The sequence below is a fragment of the Engystomops pustulosus genome, chromosome 7, assembly GCF_040894005.1.
Source record: "Engystomops pustulosus chromosome 7, aEngPut4.maternal, whole genome shotgun sequence".
Taxonomy (NCBI): Eukaryota; Metazoa; Chordata; class Amphibia; order Anura; family Leptodactylidae; genus Engystomops; species Engystomops pustulosus.
This window is the reverse complement of record NC_092417.1, coordinates 61,699,908-61,724,200: the sequence shown is the minus strand read 5'-3', so window position 1 is coordinate 61,724,200 and position 24,293 is coordinate 61,699,908. Positions and strand designations below refer to the sequence as shown.

At 40.1% G+C, this 24,293-nt stretch overlaps 1 protein-coding gene across 5 annotated transcripts in view; it reads right to left on the bottom strand.

The window, feature by feature from the left end:
- FERMT2 (FERM domain containing kindlin 2) overlaps positions 1-21,423 on the bottom strand; it is a 51,459-nt gene extending 30,036 nt beyond the window's left edge. For 2 of the 5 annotated variants that reach the window (XM_072116145.1, XM_072116147.1), the window contains exons 1-2: positions 20,958-20,979; positions 19,980-20,146 (exon numbers count right to left, since the gene is read on the bottom strand). In XM_072116145.1, coding sequence (XP_071972246.1) covers positions 19,980-20,146; positions 20,958-20,965 — 175 coding nt within the window. In that variant the 5' untranslated portion in view covers positions 20,966-20,979. Of the gene's footprint in view, positions 1-19,979; positions 20,147-20,957; positions 20,980-21,098 lie in introns of those variants that run through there. The other 3 variants (XM_072116148.1, XM_072116149.1, XM_072116146.1) reach the window with 2 other exon arrangements.
- Positions 21,424-24,293: the final 2,870 nt, after the last annotated feature.

The following is a 24,293-nucleotide window of genomic DNA, read 5'->3' as shown; positions in this document are numbered from 1 at the left end:
CATGGCCATTATGCTATATTTTTCTGAACTGCAATAGAATTCTATACACATCAAGAAAGAAATTCAATACTAAACAATATATACTTGTACATATATATGTATGCACATATATATCTGATGTCACATGATTTATGAAGTTAGAATGGAATAAATAGGTGGCAACATTTTTCTTCCTGGATAACAAAAGGAAAAGAGAAGTCCTCTGAGACACAGCCTACCCATGGCTTGGCTGTGGGCATTAGATGGATTTGTCTGAGACTTTGGCCATCTTTACTGAGCCATTCGTTAATCAATATTCACGGATTATAGTTCACTACATAATGCAGATAAAATACATGGGTGGTCTTGTATTATTTGCTCTCTAGAAGCATGGAACCAAACTCTGCTGCAGGGAAATATTATGAACATGTGGGTGGAAAACCAAGCTGCCACAACTATGCAACACATGTCATGGCCTATACAAGGAAGTCAGTCTAGCAATACATACATTTTAAGAATACAATGGGGACCATTGTAGCAAATTGAAAACTAGAACATATTTATTAACAACATAATTTAGGATCCCCCCTAGATAGGGTCTCAAATTCCAATGACCATCGACCTAATTTTCAGTCTTCCCGTCAACACTCAACAGATGTATAGGAATTCAAATTTCTCAACTAGTTCCTTTTAAGATGCTCTCCAGCACTAAATAGGACACTTATTGTCCTTCTGTATTTGCAGTTCTTTAATGCTGGCAATACGCCACTTGAAAATTGGCACAAAAAGCTCAGATCCACAATGCCTTTCTAACAGACCATTTAAATGCTACTCAAGTATGGAAATCGGCTTCTAAAAAGGTAAATGTGATAAATGTGCCATCAAACAAAATTAAAAAGCTCTACAGCCACCCTAAAGGAAACCTTTCACAATGACAATGCAGTCTAATCTGTGAACATGTTATGGAGCAGGAAGAAATGATCAGATTGTTAAAAAAATCCAAACTATAACTTTCTTATTCATTTAGATCTTTGCTCAGTGTGGACTTGGATGGGCCAATGGAGGCTGGGTTGAAGCATTCCATTTTTATGATAACTGTTCTTACCATTCCAATGTAAATATAAATGAATATGCTATTGTTTTACTGGGGTTTGGAGTAGCCTTTCTGGGTTGTGGGAGGAAAGGCTAACCCCCACCCCAGTAGCCTCTGCAAAAAAAATACCATATTAGTTATATAAAGTGTAGTTCAGGTTAAAAAGGGTTATAGAATTGGCAAATGTAGTTTAGTGCTTAGGTTTCTAGAAACCTACCTTCAGTTATACCTAAATAGGTAGATTCCTGATGGTAGGTTTCCTTGAAGGATTCACTCCAATTCTAGATAAAGATATGAAAGGGCATTTAGAAAGAAAAAAAAAACAAAAAACACACGCTCATGTTATCACCAGTCTGTATCTATATTTCATAAAAGACAGACTGGCGCAAAAAAAAACAAAAGAAAAAAACGGGACGTCCACTCTTCAACTTCAAAAGAACAGCTGACCCTTTCATGTTTTACTAGACAGCCCTGCTCTCAGCACAGTGGAATAGGTCAATAGATAAAGATACTAATGAAGACGGAAGCTGCAGCATATCCATCAACGTAATACAACCTCCACCCTATATACTTGTTTGGAGCCAACTTTGATGAATATGGTTCAGTTTTTACAAATGTTGCCAAACTCAGCAAAAAATGGATATAATCCTTATCTTACAATGTATTATTATCTTCCATTTTATCAATGTGGGTTAGTTCACACCCAGGAACATCTCCCAAGATATCAGGCACTTCTTAAAAATAGATTGGTCTTGAAAAACAGAACTGGGTGGAGACTGAAGTATGGTATACTTACAGCATACTTAGAATTGCCAAGGACATAGTCCATTCTGTTAGTGTGTTGCAGGATATAAGTTGCCATAAAATATCAAGCTACTCATACACTGGAGCCCAAACCAGAACTTATCAAGCTGCTCATATACACAAGATGGCCAATAGTCATTTTCACAAAACGTGCATGCTCATAGAGGGGATCTTTCTGGCGACAGTTTACCCCCTTGGGAAAGAAACAAAGGCCATTTTGGAATACAAAACTAGCTAAACTGTCATTTTTTTCATTCAATAGTTTAGGAATTTTTTGGCACCATGTGGGGTTGCTGTGGGTTTTTTTCAGCGTCGTCCTATGGGTGATTGTTATAGTCCTAATCAGCTCAGTTTCAGAGCTCTTCAGAACTCAAACATAAAAAAAAAGATGCAATATAATTTAAGTACAAATACCGTATCTGTATAATATCTTGCACCTTATCTATGCTGTTAAGTTATCATCCAGATTTGTTTTTACCAATATACCAGGTACTTCTGCAATAGTTCTGTATTATTAAACAGAACTTCAGTAAATGCATTAATGGTTTGAAATGAATGGAACACAAATCAAGCAATATTTGGGGTTATAATTGGAATGGGTTTTTTTTCTGAGAGTAGCCAATTTTGTTCTTATCTACCAAGATATTCCAGACAAAGCCACCACATCTCACTTAAAGGACTACAGAGAAGTCAATTTGTGGTCAGAGCATCTTATCAGAAGAGCACTTGCACTTCTTTCCTTGGAGATGGTCATAAAGTTTTAGCTCTTCATCATGACTTAGCTGTAGGAGAGCATCCAAACTACAAATCTCTGAACAAAGAGGGTATTGATCTTCTGTCATCCACTTTACAGCTGATAGTAAAGACTTCTGACATATCTCAGACACTTCAGTCTATTAAGTCACAAATAAACAACAAGATAAGAGAGAACCAGAGAGGCAAGAAATCATCAAACAGTGGAGACCATCTATGACCATTTAGTTAACCAAGTCTGTAAAATAAAATACTGTTTAAACCGCCATTAGGAGTCACCAATATGGATCTGAGAGTTTCTAAAGGCTCTCAAATATGGCTTTAAAGAACACAATCAGTAGTTTCCAAGTCAAAAACTAACTACATGCAATAGCATAATAAATAAAAAGCAGAAGGACAATGGATGCCCACAAATATTTTTAGCTCTGCCTTTTTAAATATATACATTAAAAATCTAATAGATTAAAGAGAAGGTGCTTGAGTGTTACAGTGCTAAAAAAGTACAATAGACTTGGCCATTTTTCATGGAATTCATCACTAATATAAGAAAAGCAGGAGACGTGGAAACATGCCAGCACATAATCCAAAGGATTCCTGAAAAAAAACTTGTCCATATTCAATCTGTTTCTTGGCCATGAGACCCCTCATATAACATCTTGGCTGAGAACTTTAATAAGCAGTGTGCTCCAACTGCTGTCTGGATGTAGAAATTCTTTCCAGAGCTATGGATATGATAACACATGTGCTTTATAATAACATGTTCCGGGCCAATATCACTATACAGAGACCTGCAATAGATCAATGAATGGTTTATTAGTGTCCCATTCCGGTAATATATCAACACTTTTCTCAAAATCATATAGAACAAAAGGATTACATAAATATTGCTCTAGAAGATATACCCGCTCAGTCTCCTGAAATTGATAAAAATCTGTAACTCTTTTCATCCCAAAGAAAACAACTCTTTTAACCCCTTAACGACTTGGCCTTTAGTTTTTTCACTTCCATTTTTCACTCCCCACCTTCAAAAATCTATAACTTTTTTATTTTTCCACATAAAGAGCTCTGTGATGGCTTATTTTCTGCGTAAGAAATTGCACTTCGTAGTGACGGTATTTAATATTCCATGGCCCGTACTGGGAAGCGGGGAAAAAAATTCCAAATGCAGTGAAAATGGTGAAAAAACACATTTGCGACGTTTTCTTGTGGGCTTGGATTTTACAGCTTTCACTGTGCGCCCCAAATGACATGTCTACTTTATTCTTTGGGTTGCTACGATTACGTGGATACCAAATTTGTATAGGTTTTATAATGTTTTCATACATTTAAAAAAATTAAAACCTCATGTACAAAAATTTTTTTTTTATTTTGCCGTCTTCTGGCGGCAATAACTTTTTCATACTTTGGTGTACGGAGCTGTAGGTGGTGTCATTTTTTAGGACTGTGTGACCTTTTGATCACTTTTTATTATTTTTTTTATATTTTCCAAAATGGCAAACAAATTTCATTTTTGACTTTGGACGCTATTTTCCGTTACGGGGTTAAACACAGTGAAAAACCGTTATTATATTTTGATAGATCGGACATTTTCGGACGCGGCGATACCTAATGTGTTTATGATTTTTACTGTTTATTAATATTAATATGAATTCTACGGAAAGATTTGAATTTTTAGGTTTTTTTATTATAAATTTTTTTTTTTTTATTATTTTTTTATTTTTACTATTTTTCAGACTCCCTAGGGTACTTTAACCCTAGGTTGTCTGATCGATCCTACCATATACTGCCATACTGCAATATGGCAGTATATGGGGATTTTACTCCATGTGCTATCAGCACATTGTAATGAATGGGTTAAAACGAGACAGCTTCGGGCCTTCGTGAGACCCAAAGCTGTCATGACAACGGATCACCGCTCCCTGTGACGCCATCTTTTTGGAGCCACCGGCAGCATTGCCGGCGGCGATCGCCGTGAAAGCACCCGCGGTGCAATATGCAGCAAAGACTTACCGGCTATGGAGGGGGCTCGGCCCGCGGGCCCTCTCCATGCACCGGGACCCGGCGCACGCCGTACTAGTACGGCGCGCGTCGGGAAGGGGTTAAGGCCAAAACAAGCCTCTACAAATCTGCTACCTATTGTTATTAAGAAGTAAAGAAAAGATGGACGTAAACTAATATGAATGATCGCAAATGTCAAACTTCCTATATGAATAAATAAAACTTGACAGGAAAACAAATTATAGAAGAAAGGTTGTGTATTTTTGGGGGGACTAACAGGTGCATGCCTTTCGAAACAACTTAAGCAGGTTGTGACAAATTCCAACATGCAGAAGTGGGTGGGTTGGCACATCTGACCCCAGTTCTCACCCTTCGCCTGCCTTAGAGGGTCTAAAGAGAAAATCCTGATCAAAGGGCAGCTGCTACCAACCTGCACTACCAAGTGAAAAAGAAGAAAAAAAAAAAAAAAAGCAGTTATTAGTATGCTATATGAAATATGGTAAAACATAAAAATTAATGACTCTGCCCAAAATGGAGTAAAATGCAACCCCGGGCCAGACAGAGTCTGAAGGCAGAAGTTGTGCCATGGTGCTCTGACAGGAGCTCAAAGATCATGAAAGAGAATCCTTGCTCTATGAAGAAACTTCTAGTTTCAAAAAGCATTGTGGGATTAAGCCTTAGCTGCATGACAATAAACAAACCATATAGTCCCATCCCTGAAGTTTCCAGTCTAATTTGACGCAATCTAGACAAGCAAGAAGATCCTCCAGATATCCACTTGCCTGAACTATTCTACATACTTAACAAAAAGACCAAAACAACCTCGACAACCATTTAATGGTTAAACAGAAGAGCCCGATCACTTCCCATTAGGCGGTGTCTAGGGAGCAGCGTGATGCAGAGTCACATGACTGTATTCAGAACCATAGAAACTCAGAGAAACTTAAGATATATAAGCAGCAGATCTCCTTTTTTATGAATTGAAGGATATGAACCACAGTCAGCTGAGTAGAGGAAAGATGGTTGAGAACTGGTGGTTATCCAACAAGCAGCAGAATATGCGTCATCATAACTAAAGATTTATAGGCTAGTAAGAACACTTCATCAGTTGCATTACATAGCATAAAAACTATGTAGGACCAAAAATTTACAGCAAGTATGGGAGCGCAAGACACCTGCAAGCTCAGCTCTCCAAATATCTGGTTATTTATTGCCAATCAATTCTGCATAATCCCATTTATTTCAAGACATGCAGACTCTATGGCAATAGTTCCATGGTTCTGTGTATCTTTACAATATCAGATACTTCACAACACTTGTAATAAAGATAATTGGAGTGGGGGGCTGTATGAAATCATGTGATGTCTTGGCTTTAGAGCAGAGGTCTCTAACCCTTGGCCCTCCAACAGGGTGTGCTGGAAAGTCTAAAGGGTGATTTATCCATTATAGGATCCCAACATCACAAAATGGTGTTGTAGGGCAATTTATGGGGTACCCAGCTTGGTTCCCAAATGACGTGACCACATTTTCTTAGGATGAAAGAACACTGGCCACCAAGAAACACACATCTCTAAAGCTTAATAACATTGGCAATTGTGGGTAAATTTTAGATACAGAAGAATGAACATCTAAGGGAAGTCTACTATAACAGTCTAAGAAGCTATTGCATCCTATTGCAGCCTCCTCCTTCCCTCACAGCTGGCTCCAGTTAGCTTAAGACATTCTGCAAAGATGTTGTGCCTTAAGAGCAAAAAGATTTAGTATTTTGAAATAAAACATGCCCGAATGTTCATTCTTCAAAAGATAAGCAAAAGGTTCAGAGAAGGGAAGAGAGGAGACAGTAGTGAGAAACCTCTATGACAAAATGAGGTTCTGGATCTGATAACAATGGCTGCCGAAAAATTCTGGCTTCATTCACGCAAGGAGAATGCAATCAGATACAGAACTGGATATATTTGCTAATAATAACAAATCACTTCATACACTGTCTGCACGGACTACACATTAACCACTTCCTCTACTTGTGGCATACATATTACAAATGATAACGATTCAGGATGCACAGAGGTCTAGTATTATACAGCACAACCCATAGTATGTGACTGGCGCTGCTAATATTAGAGATTGTGTCACTCTCAGGCATTTCCCTTGTACGCCGAGAGGCCGCCGTCCCACCCCCTTCCTGACAAGGTTATGTGACCATGCACTGACCATTATTACATTTCATGGAAAGCCAAAGACAGGACTTCCTCCTTGCACTACAACGTGTGTTTTTTGGCTCCGCTTCAGAGTGGTGGTTTGAAACCATATGAAAACGAAATCTAGAGATACCACTTTGGTTGCAGAATTATCTAAGAAAATCAGCATGACAGTACAGAGAACCACAGCTGTTTTCTGTTCCTGTGGCTCACAGGTTTTATCACATCTACCATGATTCATCCAGAAACATGACACTGTATGGAGGGGGGGGGGGGGGGTCCAATTTTGCTACTAAGTTTCTGTTTTGATTTAAAACTACTACACTCATATTTCTGTGTGATGGCCGTGGAGCTGAGATATTCAGTCACTCAGCCTCTAGGTACTCCCCTTGCATTCCAGAACAGAGGTCACACTGATACACAGACAAGGAGTTCCTGCCGACAGCAGCATGAGGTGAACTACAAGCTACAGACAGATAAAGAACGTATCTGGGGAGGTGGAGGATGGCACAGCAAGTCTAGCAGTGTGTTGTGAAAAAGCAGAGATGCAAGAGGGCCAACTGTGTCATTGTGTGTAAAATGCATCTCACGGATCTCATCCCTGATCTGTCTCATCTCTCTTTCTAGGTGTCAGATACTAGTACAATGTTCAGAGGGTAAATTAAAAAGGCTATATAAACCTGGACCGTGATAATCTTTACCATATTTTCAACTCACAGAACTAGATGGATCATAACGTATCTGCTAAGAGAGTCCCCGCCCATACCTTGGAACCTTACTCTGACCATCACTGAGTGATGGAGCCAAAACAGCAATAAAATTGTAAAATTGTAAAGTAAAGGGTTAAAAATCTTTAATTGTGTTAACATCCAGAGGGGATTGAAATATGAGAATTTTATGTCATGGGAAAACCCCCTTTAAAAGTGCATACCAATTTTTTTTTTAAATCTCTCAGATCACATTTTAAAAGTATGCTAATGAGTCAGAAGGCTCTACCAGAGCCAATTAGTGCTCTGTCTTCACAGGCAGTTATACTCACCATCTCCCTGCTCCTTCAGAACTTACTGCTGCTTCTTCCTTTATTCAGATAGGAGCAGCACACAGAAGGAAGGGCATGCTGAGGGAGAAGGGCGGAGGGTAAGACAGGCTGTGAAGACAGAGCACTCAGGTGCAAGGGTAGCCCTTCAGGCCCATTCATATAATTTTCTGTTCAGTAAACTTTATTGAAGTTTAGCAATGACATAAGTTTGATTAATTATTACAATTTGCAATTGTAAAGGTGACTACAATTAAACATATATCACATGTAGTAATAGAAGTAGAAATATATCACAATCAGTAGTTAAACCAAACCATATACGGGGGACCTCTGCATTGTGCAAGTCAAAGGATCGAACAGAGATATGAGGCCATCTCCCTCTATAAGGAACTAAAACGGAGATATTCAAGTCTATGCCAATTGAATAATATACAATAAACCACACTTACCATGATAGACAGGTAGAGAGAGGAGTCATTAGTATAATCTTAAAAGTTGTTTATAGAAGGAAGGAGGCCTTGGATAATCAAGATTACCACAGTCATTGGGGATTATTTACCAAGGGTCCCGTGGGCGCATTTCCGTTGGTTTTTCTGACTTTTCGGGGATCACACTGCTGGGACAGGGATTTAGAAGGGCACATGCAGGATATCGGGCGCACAATGTAAGTGAATCGCCACACAGTGCATTCTTGTTGGGCACTCTAAATCGGGGAACGCACAGGACCGGGTAAGTAAATGTGCCCCATAGTGTCTGGATCTTTGAGCAAGTGCTTATCATGCTTGATTTTAAATGGTACATTTCTTCAGCATTCACTTCCTCTCCAGTTAATGCATTTCATAGCACTTAATTAAAAACATGTATGTACAGATGAATATGCATGTTTTCTGCCTAGTTAAACATAGAAAAAAAGCTTCTCAGGAATAGCCATCTACCGGCTTTACAAGACATACAAGGAGAGTTTAGGTTGCCTTGCGTTTGTATGTTGTTAATCTATAAATATTCACCACTACTTACAGCAATATTCTAACAACATATAAAGGGAGGAATTGAAATTAAACTTTATTAAAAATGAGCTAACGCTTTACATCATAAATTAAATCTGCTTCGGACATTGCTTAGGACATGCTGTCTGAAGACAATATGGAAAGCATCACATTATACCAGAGACAAAAGATCCAGGACAAGACGTGGGACTTACATCCTCAGGAAGATGAGTGCATGATGTCTGTGACGAATATCATGTCTGGTCTGGGTCATGTATAAACACCATAAAACGTGTCAGGACCATTCTAAATTGTGTCTATGTATTATGTATTCGAAAATCTTATCTATGAGCCTTACCCATGGCTCCTTGACCTTTGACTTTCACTTCATGCATGGAGGTGCGCCATACATTCATTAACAGTGAGAACGGAAAGTATAGTTTTTTTTTAGATACTTTTACATATAGATGAAATGGATAGATTAAATGAGAATCTCTAATCCCTTCCTTTCCTTGGTTGAACTTGATGGACATGTATCTTTTTTCAACCATATAAAACTATGATACCATGAAACTAAGTATTCAGCAACAAGAGAACCTATTTTCACAATTGCTACATTTTTTAGTGCATTTCAGCAATAGGTTCTGGTGCAAAAGTGGACATAGTTAACACTTTGGAGAATACAGAGGTTGCTGGGGAAGCCTTGCTTGGCTGGGTATCATTCCCTTTAACATTAGTAAAGCTTATGGCTGCCACCTCCAGTACAATACAACAATGCCAGGAGGTCTAAATAATCAAACCCCAAAGCTTTCTTATATGCAAATTGTTATACTTCTTAAAACATAGTCCAGTGTCTATTATTCCATAGACGAAATAGAAGAATAAAGCTGCTAATGTTCGGATCACAGCTTATATATATGCTTAATGGGAATGTCAAAACTGTACCATCTCATGGTGGACACATAGAGAAGGGTCTGTGAAATTCATGGAGAGGGCAGAGACTGCAAGGGAGTCTCTCCATTATAACCCAGAGTAATGTCCCTGGAAGGAGACTAATCTTTGAGACTCAGGAGACAACCCTTTATAATGGTAGTGGTAACCTCATGTAAGGAAGGAGGACCCTGAAACCTCCTAAAGGGGACTGCATTATCTAAACTCCCTATGGACAGCAACATTTTGAAAATATGTGCAATACCAAACATCACCATTACCAAACCCACAATGCAAAAGTAAATTTTGGTTCTAAAAATACAGCATCTTATTTTTATACCACCCATCTGATACTGGTATTTTGTTGATTATGTGAATGTTATTATTATGATATAAAAAGATGTATTTTTTTTAGAACCAAAATTCAGTTTTGTTTTCTGGCTTTGGTATTATGTTACAAGTGAGCTTGTAGTCATAAGAGGGGGTCTCCATTTGGAAAGACCCAGCCATTGTATTTAAAGTGGTGCCGATTGACTATATGGGGTTTTTGCTCATACATCACCATGTGGTTCCTTGCAACAAGAAAAAAAAAAATTACCAATCCCATGTCTTTACTTGGCACAGTGTAAAAAGAAGAAGCACATTGCTATGTGTGGGTAGAGTAACTTGTCACCTCCTGCAAGGATCACTTTAGACATCTGACGGTTTAACTTTTATTGGATAATGACCAGATCATTGTTCTGTGACCCAAGTTTTCTGCCAAGACATTGTTAATCTCAAAGCGCAGGTCAGGACAACACAGTGCATTGAAGCTTCCAACGTTTCATCCAGACAGAGAATCAATAAAGCAGTGTGTTTTATTCATAGGCTATGGGATGAGCCATTAGCGAGATTACTGGTGGTGGGAGTTATACAGAGCACGATATTCCCAGAGGTCGCGGTGTGTACAAATGGAAAAACATCAAGCAGAGAGTAATGTACTACATTTGAATAAGCAAATGCATAGGGAGCAGCTCTATCTGCTGATACTCTTCTTATTGTATGGGGCAAGAAATAAACTGCACAGTTTTGACTATTTCTAGTTTCGATCACAACATTTTCATATACAGATATGAAAACCCTTTATAAAGCAAAACAATCCTTTTTAGTCATGATAGCTACTCTCTTAAAGGGGTTTGCCCATGAAAAAAAATTCTCAAATTTCAATCCCCTAGTGATGTGTAGACAATTAAAATAATTAACCCCTTACAATTTTACTCAGTTGTATTGTTGTTTTAGCACCTATAACTCAGTGGTGGTCAGTGTAAAATTCCAGGGTGTGGCCGTGGACATTCTAAGCAGACTGTTCATTATTCCTCTGTGCTGTGAGCTGACAATGTGCTTAGATTATCAGGGTCCAGGTTTATATACACTTTCATTTAGCTGCTGGACATTCCACTAATATCTGGCACAGAGATGAGACAGATTTGAGATGATGAGATACATAGAACCCATGACATTTTCAGCTTTGCCATCACAGGCATAACATACACTCTGCTGTGCCTTCCCCCTCCCGTGGATAAAGTGCTTATCTGCCTGTAGCTTTACTCTCCTCACCATGCTGCTTACCGAAAGAGTGTGTGAGTGTAAGTGTGTGTTCGTCTTTGATAGCATGGGTGGGGGCCGCTACAGAGAGGAGCTTGTGCAGCGTCAGCAGGGCCGGATCAAGGTTGGTGGGGGCCCCCATCGAATGTAGTCCAGACAGGGAACAGCAATCGCTATATCCGGCTCCCACTATATACACCCCCTATAACTATATACACCCCCTATAACTATATACAATACCCTCCCCCCATAATAAATATATACAGACAATCCCACTATAATTAACTATATACAGTCATAGATAAAATAAAATTGTTGTCACCTTCCAGCGTTCCCCCGATGTGCACCATCATCATCTTCTTTCTCGTGTCGGATGTAAACAAAGATGGCGGCGCCCTGCTACTCGTGGCGCCGTGACGTCACACGCTGAGACGTCATGCAATGCGCCGCTAGCGGCAGGGGGCCGCCATCTTTGCTTATATGAGATCGTCTATGGCAGAGCAGGGAACTTATTGTTCCCTCACTCTGCCATAGACGAAAGTCAGGAAAAATCGGCGTTAATTGGCCGGGGAGCCTGAAGCCAAGTACACTGTTAGCGATTCGCCCACATTTGGTTGAGTCCCTTTAAGGGCTATGATCCGGCAGACAGGAGAACAATGTGCCCTGCCCAACCCTAGTCTTAGGATTTGCGGGTCGGATCTCAGGGGCAACCGAGATTGTTTACACCAGGACAGAGAGAGAAACGGGTTGGACTTATATCTGTGAAATGTTGTATTTTTGTTAATAACAATGAATTGGAGAATGTGTTATTTAAGTACATTTAAGAACCATTGTGTGGGAATGCCCCTTTAACCAAACCTCTCAGCAAAAATTACATAAATACTAAATTGAGTTAAAAAGAAGAACATCATTTCTGACCTTTAAGAAAAAATATGTTCTCCAAGTCAGAATCATGGGATATTAGGTGCTGACTGGTAAGGAGTTGAAGGGGTTAGCCCACGAAAGAAAATTCTCAAATTTCAATCCCCTAGTGATGTTTACACAATAGAGATCCCATTTTAACCCCTTACTTTACAGTTTTACTCAGTTTTAGCTCCGCTCACTCAGCTATGGTCAGTGTAAAATCCCAGAGTGTGGGCGGGGACTCTCCAAGCAGACACAGAGATCCATGAGATGCAAACTACACACAACGACACTGTCAGCACAGCTACATTAACTTATCTACCCGTAGCTCTCCTCACCATGTGATCTGTTGTTTGTCAGCAGGAAGTCAGTGAGTGTGAGCTCCTCCTGGATTGCAGGGGGCTAGAGGCAGAGAGCAGAGAAGACCTCAGCTCCACAGAGTCAGGCAAGAGGTCTGCCAACCCTGAAGTCAGAAGATTCAGGGTTGGAAACCAGGGCAACTGAAATAGTAAACACCAGGACTGATAGAAACAAGTTGGACTTATATCTGTGAAATGCTGCATTTTTGATAATAACAGTGAATTAGAGAATGTGTTATTTTGTTATTCTGAGTATATTTGGGAAACTTGTCTTCATGGAAATACCCCTTTAACACCTGCATACCCCCCCCTCCCCCCTTTTCATAGACGTCTATGTAATCTAATAGCAGAAATTTTGGAGTGAATTTCAGTGATGGAGAGAAGAACAAGTTTAGAAATACGCAATTTTGCCCAATAACACAGATTGTAATTTATATTATCAGTCACTTCTACTATTGATGCATGTAAAACTTGTTGAAAAACTAGTGACCATTTAACTATGACGGGCAGGAAGGGACATTAACAAGAACCTTTTTAGCTTGTCTGTTGACATCCACTTGACCTGGAAATTATTATAAATTCTGCAACTGAATTATGCATCACCAGTTTCTCACATCCTGTCCACAAAAACAGGAGGGATAATTCTTATAAACATGTAGATCTATAAACCTTTATAGGGATTGTACAAAATTCTAAAAAAAAAAAAAAAAAAAAACATGGCTACTCTGTGCCAAAAAACAAAAATATTTTAAATAAATATGTAACTTTTCAAGTACAGTCAAAATTATGAGCAACGTGTAAACTAAGTATTGAGGGAAGTACTGACAAATGTCTCATGGCAGTTGTGGAATCACTGTGCAAGACTCTGAGGGTCCGTATGATACAGCCAATGACCCTTGAAGCAGAGAGGACATTTGCCTATAAAACCAAGTGATATTGTATAAATCTATGGCAAAGGAAAACTCCTTAAAGGGTTCCTTCCAGTCTTTTTGAGTAGGTTGACTGCTTGGTCGTAGGAGCCACATCCAATACACAAGAGGTTCTTGAAGGAGGACCCCCCCCCCTTCTCTATGACATTCAATGGATAAATCCTTTAACAAAACCCATTATAAATATTTCCACTAGAAAAAAAAAAAACCATCTCCACCTTTAGCTCCGCAGCTCATGTTTATCTGGGGCAGTTTCCATTTACATACCATAAAGCCACTTCCTAGCATCACTATGAAGTCAGCTCCAGATTCTAGGAACCATTACATCTACAGTAACGGAGTAAATGCTGTAAATGTAAAATCCGGTTAGCTGTTAAAAGCCCAATTACCTCCACTTATTGCCAGCAGAGCTGAGAGAGATAACTGCTGGGTGATAAGAAGCTTGGTGGCACAGATCATCTCCATTTACTAGACTGTCTGCTTGTACATGTCATACAATGTATTCACACTAGGTTAGCGCCACCAGATGCATCTCGTCTACACTCAATTCCAATTTTGATCTTAAGGAGTGGACAGTTGTCATCTGTGTGATAACTTACAGTATGTACATGATCAGCAGTATATTGATTCCTATGGATAACAGAAAACCAGCTGAGACAACCACCACAATAGGCGTGGCATGCCATCCATATAAAAAAAAAAAAAAAAAAAAAAAAAAAAAAAGGCTGCTAAAATACTCTTAAAATTCCGTCAGTGAAGTGGATATGAATAATCCGTTAAAACAGACACGGGAATACAGAACAGATGCCAGACATGCAAGTCGCCCATTAAATTCATGGGAATGGCCCGTTACAGATGTTGCATCAGAGTATCAAGTTGTGTCCCTTTTCCTACTACAAGGACTAGAAGGTCAAGAAATCTGCATAGAGATGAGCTAAGGAGTCAAAAAGGCAGAAGAGAGTCACGCCGGCCCTAACCCCTCCTGGCTTGACCAATGTTCCTCAAAATCAAGCATGATAAACCAGGGACACTTACCACAGTCACAGTGGATCTGTGGGTTATCTTCCATCTAAAACTTTTAAAATTATGAAAACTAAACTAAAAGGGCTCCCAGGGGTGTTTGTCCATACCACAGATTCACAAGCTGTTACACTGTGCTGACACTTCCTCTTACCTCAGATTTATCTGAGGAATCATTTAAAAGTTGATTTTAGAAGGAAGGAGGCCATGGAGAAATATAAGACGATTACCACAGTCACTGTGCCTGTATATATGAGTAAGTGTCCCTGGTTTATCATGCTAGGAGTGGAAATCCTATTATTAAATTTCTCTGCCTGATAATTCAGATCTATTTCTATGCAAAATCTCCCAGAATATAGAAGGACATCATTGTGATTCTGTCACTGTCCTAGAGAACAGGTCAGTTTATGAGCCCAAAGCCTCATTACAGATTCCCATAAATGCAGAATGCCTGTTAAACATGTGGATTTTTTAAATTCCACACCCATCACATGTAAAACAGTAAATAGTTGCTCCTTGTGTAGGACAAAAAGCCCATTCATTATCACCACAACCTAACAGCGAATGAAGCCAGTAGGCAGCTCATACAGGGGATGAAGAAAATCAATAAGTCACAAGCTGAAGCCCAGCCATTACTTTGTGCCATTTCTGCAGACTAATGGCTTTATTTTGAGAGTATAACTGTCCTGGAGAAGTCACCTTGGCTGTATGTCTATAACGGAGCAGCCTTAGTGTAAAAATAACAGCACTATGCAGACACAGAGCTCACTCCTCTCATAGGGTGTATGAACGACAGTCACTAAATTTCACCATTAGCTTCCATGGTTTGAAAAAACATAGCACAAATGGTGGTTGCACTCCAATGGAAGATCCAACACAACGGCCAAGGTGAAGGTAGAGCAGCAGAGGATGACAACAGAGGAGAATTTCATTTACCGTAATCCTCTGTTTCCTTCCTTTATCTTCCCCATTGATTAAAATGGAAGTTTTTGCACCCAAAACAGAAATGCATAAAATGCATAGTTGTAGATCCTACATTATTTAATCAGTGAGGTTTTATATTATTTTTCATAACTGCAGCATTACAAGTTCTAGAAGACAAACTTTACAAAAGTGGGGAGGTTCTTGTAAGGGGTTCCCCTAAAGGGAATATTTTCATTCAAGGGTCCCCCCCCCCCCTTCATGATCTAAGTTGGCAGTGACTGATCAACAGAATCAATGAAGGACGTAAAAACGAGAAGCAATCTGGCTGTTCCCCCCCCCCCAAATGAAGCAATGGAAGTGAATGAAATGAAGAGGTGAAGTCCACTCTTTATGTGTTAACGAGAAATGGAGCAGTGGCCCGAATTGCAAGACATATTTCTCCGATATCACATCTTCGATGGTTTACACACAGACATTTGTCTGAAGTAATGAGTGTAAAATACAGTTTGGTTTATACCATTAATACCAAAGTAAATTATAACCAAGAAGACAGTTCTAAACCGTCTCTGGTTCGGATTCAAGGAGCCAAGTTCTGTAGACATCCAAAGCATATTCTAAAATAGTTGGGATTTTTATCAGGCTTCCCCCTTAATAAGTAATAAAAGGTTTTCAGCTATCACATGGCTCAGCTCAGTGCCCCTATCTGACAGCCTAATTAGCATGCTGGGTACTGAAACTAAGCTAATTAGACTCTACTGTCAGATGGGTGGTGCAGGGCTGGAGTAGACTGCCTGGCCTCACCCATCTGACAGAAATAAGAAAAAATGCCATGGAGTACTCAGTAACAGCGGGGATCTAGAAAGAAAATCCAAATTCACCAGAATGAGCCGAACAATTTCTGCTATGTAACACACAAAGGTTGGCGGAGAGTATGAAAGGCCCTTTCGTTTTTTACCCCAAGTGATGTCACATTGACAGTGCACGTCTACTACAGCCTAGGGCTGTGATGCTGAGCCTCTGTTTACTAGAAGAGGTCATCAATGATGGGAGACACCGTGCTGGACCAGAGGCAGACAGAGGTAAATATTAAAGGTGGTATTTTTATACCACCTGGCACCAATAGAAAAAATAAGAAATTTGGACAATCACTTTAAAGAGATTGTACAAAGTTATAGTTATATTGCCTATCCACAAGATAGGGGATGACTGTGTGTGTTCCCATCTTGACCTGGTGATAGGAATTACCCTTCAATTATCCCACTTACTACTTTCAGAGCCAAAAGAAGCTAGAGCTAAAAGAAAAAAAAATGGACACACAGATTAAGGCTAGTGTACAACACTGCTGCCCAGACACACAACAACTGCATAAAGGAGCAAATGTCATTGTCACTATGGTGCCAAGCATCAACAGCCTCCTAGAAGCCCATTATCAACACTGCCCTCCGTGCACAATCCCAGACCTGAATTACTGTTATTATCAGAAACAGAAAAAAATGAGCTTATAAACAAACAATTTGGAATTACTCTAACCCAATTTACATTTTCTTTGCAATGCCATTTGCCAAAGAAACATCAGTCGCTCAAGACAGTGGGGGAGGGGAGGACGCAGTTCCAGAATACAGGCGGTCCCCTACTTAAGAACACCCGACTTACAGAGGACCCCTAGTTACAAACGGACCTCTGGATGTTGGTAATTTACTGTACTTTTGCCCTAGGCTACAATAAACAGCTATGACAGTTATTAAAGGCATCTGTAATGAAGCTTTATTGTTAATCCTGGTTCTTATGACAATCCAACATTTTTAAAATCCAATTGTCACAGAGACCGAAAAAATTCTTGCTGGGGCTACAATTAAAAAATATACAGATCCGACTTGCATACAAATTCAACCTAAGAACAAACCTACAGACCTTATCTTGTATGTAACCTGGGACTGTCTGTATACCGGAATGCATATTAATGGTTTGTTTTTAATTAGAAAAAAAAAACATCTTTCCCCAAAGCTTTAAGGATACAACTGTATCCCCCAATATTTCATACAGGTAACCCTGGCAGACATGTAACTTATGACTTGACCAGAATAATACAGATTGTACAGGGAAGCCAAATAAGAGCCGCGGCCTCCATCATTTTCATGCAGCCCAATATGGTCAAAGGCCTTATATCTAGAAGTCTGAAATGGGGGGAGATTTATCAGAAGTTCTGTTCTCAATCAGAGCTCAGCTTTCATTTTCCTACAGCAGTTTATAAAATCAAAATTGAGCTCCAATTGGTTGCCATGAACTACTACAAGAGGTCAACTCCTACTTTAAGGGGATGAAAGTAAAATTGGTTGTTGGGCCTGACCAGTGTTTCTAACAACCAATACCCAACAGATGTGTTAATAATGTAACACGAGTTGGACTTGTTTCAGCCACTCAGCGGTTGCTATTACGAGCCGGTGACAATGACAAACAACCTATTGGCATAATGTATATTTACACTTATCATTGCGAACAGTCTGCTGACAATAGAGTGAAAATAAACAGTGAAGTTTCATCCCAACATATTCTAGATGAGTGGCATTTATAAAATGGGCCATCCCTATGTTGTCTGCTTTTCACCTAATGTCATGGCCCACTAACTACTTAAAGGGGTTTGTCTACAAGGGGGGGAAAAAAGCTGTATATGGGGGAGGCTATTGAAAACAAACAAAAAAAAAATATCGCCGTTCACCCGCGGCGCTGTACATCCCACACACTGTAGCAGGCGTGCGGGTGTGGTCGGGACGGCACTGCCGGCATCTAAACAAAAAGTGGCCCAGCAGTGACACACAGCACCACAGGTGAACAGGAGCGCTAAAGTAAAATATTTTTATTGTTTTAATAGCCCTGCCCAAGCAATGTATAACTTTTTTTTAATCCCAGTCAACCCATTTAAGTCTGGATATATATGGGGAGAGAAGAGACACTTGTGCCAGCTTACGTGTATTGATAATGGTTATATGCACTTCTTTCAAGGTGCAAATACACAAACAGTAAAAGGTAAAGGTGGACCAGCTAATTTTAGTGAGCCAAGCAGACTACTGTGAACGGTCATTTGCCAGGGGAAAGATAGGGTAAAGGATGCTGGGTTTCAACGTGCCTGTTCCTTGTTCTTATGGGAGATGCAGGCGACTTATTCCCCTGTCCCAACTGAGAACACATGCTCACCACATGCAAAAAATATGTGAGTCAGGAAGGTATATTTGCACTTTAAGGGCCATGCACATGGGCAAGTTTGGTCTGACTAACTCAACTCATATGTCAGACAGATTTACCAGCCCAAATCGGATACAACTTAACTAAACTGAGCTGTGCTGGGTTTGGTCCAGTAGATCCGGGACATAAGCTTTGTTATGAAATTTTGGGCAAGTAAAATGGCTGTTACAGTTACATAGAGGAATCTTATGTCACAGCTTAAACAGGAGGACAAACAAATCGCCATCCAAAAGTCTGAGTAAAGCAGCTACAGCCTCGAACATGTACAGAATCCCCACAGAAGTACCGGGAAGGTAAAGCAATACAATTTGTTATTCTTTATAGTTGAGGACTGGTGCAAACCAGTAAACCTATTGAATAATTTAGAGCAATATGACCACTACAATTTTTTTGGTTTACCATATTTAACACATTTCATTCTTAGAAAAAAAAAAAAAACACTAGCAAACAACGGGGAAATAAACCGTTAACCAGCAAATATACAGTATTACAGTGGTATCAGTAAACTTATCAGTCAGAGAAAGTCTGCAGTACTCGGCTTTGCATTTCCACATGCGGCTCCATTGTATGCAGTGGCCGGTGTGTACATACAGCAGACAGCCTGTTATCTGACATGTTTACTTTAGCAGAGTACAAATCATGGATTCAGCTATTTATACACTGTGCGCCATACAAGTCTCTCCAAAAGAACAAGCTTCATACTTGTAAATTTCTGGGACAACTAGTCCTTGGTTGGTTCCCTCCATTTACATTACAATTAAAACAATAAAATACATTGCAAAGACTCATAAAGGGGTTGTCCTGCAATATTACAGCTAGAATTAGCGTTTGGTTATTTTTACACTGTCTATAAATATACATTTTGTCCAGTTTTATGGTTTCTCTGTGTGATGTAACAATACTGTTGAGTTATATTTATGTTGTATGTAAGAAAATTGGCATTTATGGATTTCTCCAACACAGAAGCATAGATACATTGTTACCGCACCAGATGTTATTTGTTCTCCATCTACCTGTAGGTTTTCTACAACAGTGTAACAAGCCTAAAAGATTTCATAGGCAATTACCAGGACTCTTGAATCAAGAGCCAAAAATACAAGGTGATGCAGAACAAAAAAGTTATTCAGAAAGGAGTGAAAACAGCAAAATGAATTCATTATTGCAGACTTTGGCTTAGGGGGATGGGAACGATCCAACCCCAGTACAGTGAGCCAGCCACACCTACACATGTGCAACTTACCAAGTTTTTCCACCAGCTTAAGCATAACCCCTCCAATATGTACATCTCCAGTGACTCTTAGAGTTACATCCCGGTTCAAATCCGTCACATGGATATTTAGTTCCCATGTTCCATCGGCATAGCAGCCATCTGGCATCCGTATACCATCCAGAGCCATCGTTACCTTCCTGTGAGGAGAGGAAATGACAATCCTATTAGCCAGGAACCATCTTTATATACGCTGTATAGTATACCCTCCCCTAATACACGTAGCCATCTTCACATATAACTAATCTTACTGTAAAATATTTACTAATATATCTGACACATTCACAGTTAAAATGGAACATGAAACTACTCAAAATTACAGGGGAATCCCAGTCCATTTTTTTTTATTTCACTATCCCCACCCAGGACTGCAGAGCAGAGGGAGCCGCAACACAACGACATCACACCCAGCCCCATAATAGAAAGGAAATTATTCAAGACGAGCATTAAAACCACAGGACAAATCTATAGCCCTTTCCATAGAAAAAGGAACAAAGATATAATGTGAGTCATAATCCACCGCCAGATCCAAAACATTTCACATGCAGCACATGGCCTAAAGTCATAATATACCTGCAGTAACGATACAATACACCTCATATAGATACATATTAACTATAGAATCCAAAACATCAGGAGGCAGCTTCCCAAAACAGACAAGTTTACGTCTGGGTATAAAGTCACATTAGCTAAAAAGAGTCTGAGCTTTCTAATTTCTATGGTACTACAAGTCCCAGCAGTACAACAGAGATACAGATCCAGTCTAGATGCTGGAGGACTACAAGTCTTAGCATTCCCAGAAAATCCCATATGGCCTAAGAGAGTGAGCAGTGCTTGAGCCCCTCCTAGTTAGGGCTAATCCCCCCAGCCCAGGACCCCTCTCCAGCCCCTTGTAGACCCTACATGCAGCTGTCTGCACACATTCTGCTCTCTGCAAACCGTTGTGTTCACCTGTTCATTACAACTTATCCAACCGGTCTGTCTGCTCCCAGCCAGGGTGGAATATTAACTTTCCATAGGGGAAGAGCAGGCTGGAGCAAGGCTGATGGGTAGCAGATGCAAGTGTGGATCAGGCACTGAGTGCACACTCACCTCTAGTCTAGTGTCCTAGTGTTTCCTCAGAGAGCAGGAGGCAGCTTCCCTTGTGCAGGGCAGTGTGAGCTCTTCTAATGGAGTCCCCCAGGCTCTGGCCTCACGTCACTGCTGTTCAATCTGCTGCAGTCACTCCCCTCTCTATTCCCTTTTCTCTGCTCAGACTCACAACTGCTAAGTGAGTGAAGGAGGAGGAAGAGCAGGAGGAGGAGGAGGAGGAGGAGGAGAGGGGAGGGGGAGCACAAGTAGGGGAGAAAAGTTTTTAGGAGTTGAGATGCTGAGATCCTGCACACTCAGTGCAAGCCTTCAGGAGGCTGCTCTGCCCTTTTATGGAAGTGAATAAAACTCCAGGATTGGATCCAACATCCGGGAATCAGTGTGGAGGGGGGTGGGAGAGAAGGCAGGAGGGGATGCTGTCCCGTTATACTAGTCTGCAGCAGCAGATCATTGGCCTCCAGATGTGAAGGAACCTCCCTCCCCCCACTCCCAGCAGCTGGAGGAAGTCACAGGCTACTGCTGCTGCAGGACATCTTTACAAGCAGAGGTGTCAATCAGCTGTGGTGACCTCACCAACAAGATGAAGACTCCCCAACACTGCAGTCTGGGAATGTGAACTATATAGTTTGATATGGACATGTAAACCACTTATTTTAATTCAGATTTGTTTGTTATCTGTTTGATGTTTGTTTGTATTTATTAGCTTTTTTGCAGTTAACAAGGAGATAGGGGACAAGTCTAACTTCTGCTGAGGTCTTCTTATGTCCTACAATGTTAGCAAACATATGCAAGAAATTTACCCAAGAATGGGGGCAAACCAGAACCATTTTGTCCTGTCTGGGGTGGCTGGAGTGGGATGGTAATACTCTTGCAAGCATAGGTAGCAAGCTGGACTTCCCAGTCCCCAAAAAACTAGGTCCACGGCAATTTTTGAATGCAGTTTAGCTGAGGAGTGTAAAATATGGAGAATTTGGTTTGTAAAATAAAAGCTGATTCCTTCCTTACCTTATACATAGTGACCAGCAGACCTGAAGTTTCTGTTCAGGTGGGGGTGCATCCCTAATTTGGAAAATTGACACCCCTATTGACCCCAATCCTCCGATATGTCTAATTCATGCAGGATGCACCCAAACCCCGAACTCAAACGGAAACTTCGGGACCGCACATTTCTACTTACAAAGAAAAACTGAGGGGGGAAGGTTTAGTAAAAAGTGAGAAAATATAAAAGATACTATCCTCTCAAGAGGACTCCAGCTATGGCACGAGAGCATGAACCACTCAGGCAAATATTTATATTTCTATATTTTAACAAATCTTGACTGTCTATTACCTCTCCTGGACCATAAGCATGTACTCATGAATATTATTATAAGGTCCTGGAAGGGAGATTGGTCATGGATAGTTAAGGATCAGATGACCCTCCATCTGCAGCCATTTTATGGACAGGAATGGCAGCTAATGAAGGGACATCACTCTACATATCAATAAAGCAGAACCGAACATTTAATAGATGTGTTTTGGTAAGTTACAAAATACCCAACCCCCCACGTTTACACACACATTACAAAAAAATTAAATGAATCGGTCAACCCCCATTAAAGTTGAATAGAACACAAGTTCAGACTTTATTTAGGGGACTTTTAACCAATGAAACAACAACCACTGTTAAATTTTTGGATGTTGTATTAATTCAAGAAATTATGAAATTATCTGAAAGCCTGTCTTCTGGCTGCATAGGGTACATAGTTATTCGCAGTGAGGGTAAAGCTGGGTGAATGATTGTCAGAATTGGGAAATGATCAACTTTTTGTAAACTGTAAAAACCACTAGAGGGATGATGTGTAGGAAACTGGAGGCCATGGAGGCATGTGTATCCCCATAGACCTTCATAACACTGGGGCAGGTTCCATAAAGCTCGTCCATAAGGTCACTTTCACACACAAGTCATTTGCATCAGTATTTGTAAGCCAAAACCAGTCAGGATCCAACAGAGAAGGAAGGGATAATGAAAATATATCTACCTCTGCCTTGTGTCGGACAACAAATAACAGAAAATTGCCCTTCGGCTAAACCACCCTTTTACCACTAAACCTTCACTTTTATTAGTAGAGATTAAAATCAAGTGTACTTATACCATGGAAAGTGACATTTTAAAACCATTAAAGCCAACAAATAAAACACTCACCAGAACACAACCGCACTCCAAATTCTTAACAAGTATGTCCATTTTTAAATGTTACTTTATACATAAGAATTCAAAGTTTTCCTGTACAATTTTTAAACATTGAGAGTTACTCTCTATGCGCAGTATTATACATTATATTTGGTACAGACCATCTTTTTAACTATTTTGCGTCTATAATAAGACCTATATACATAAGATACTACGCTCCGTATGTGAAAAAATTGGAAGCTATATTGTATTTGTTTTACATTGTAGCATAAAACAAGTGACTTGTTTATATTGTTTATATTTTGTATATTGTGGTTATATTTGTTCGGGTTACTTATGTAACTTATTTTACTAAATTTACAAAAAGAGATATTTACTAGAGATGAGCGAACATACTCGTCCGAGCTTGATGCTCGGTCGAGCATTAGCGTACTCGAAACTGCTCGTTGCTCGGACGAATACTTCGCCCGCTCGAGAAAATGGCAGCTCCCGCCGTTTTGCTTTTTGGCGGCCAGAAACAGAGCCAATCACAAGCCAGAAGACTCTGCACTCCACCCAGCATGACGTGGTACCCTTACACGTCGATAGCAGGGGTTGGCTGGCCAGATCAGGTGACCCTGGGATAGACTAGCCGCTGCCCGCGCTGCTCGGATCATTCTGTGTCTGGATGCCGCTAGGGAGAGAGCTGCTGCTGGTCAGGGAAAGCGTTAGGGTGTTCTATTAGCTTACTGTTAGGCAGGAGTGATTCTCCAAGAACCCAACAGCCCTTCTTAGGGCTACAATAACGTTATACTTTTTTTTTTTTATTTGCAGCTAGTACCATATTGTGAGGAATTTGCAGGGGGACTTGCTACCGTTGTGTTTAGCTCTTAGTGACACACATATCCACCTCAAACACCAAAGTGGGAAAATTTATTAGGGGTTTGATTTCAATTAGGCACAGTCTGCCATTTACTTTTTATTTTACGTTTATTTTTTTAATAACTCAGTGTCATCTCATCTTGCATAGTAGTGTGCTTTCATAC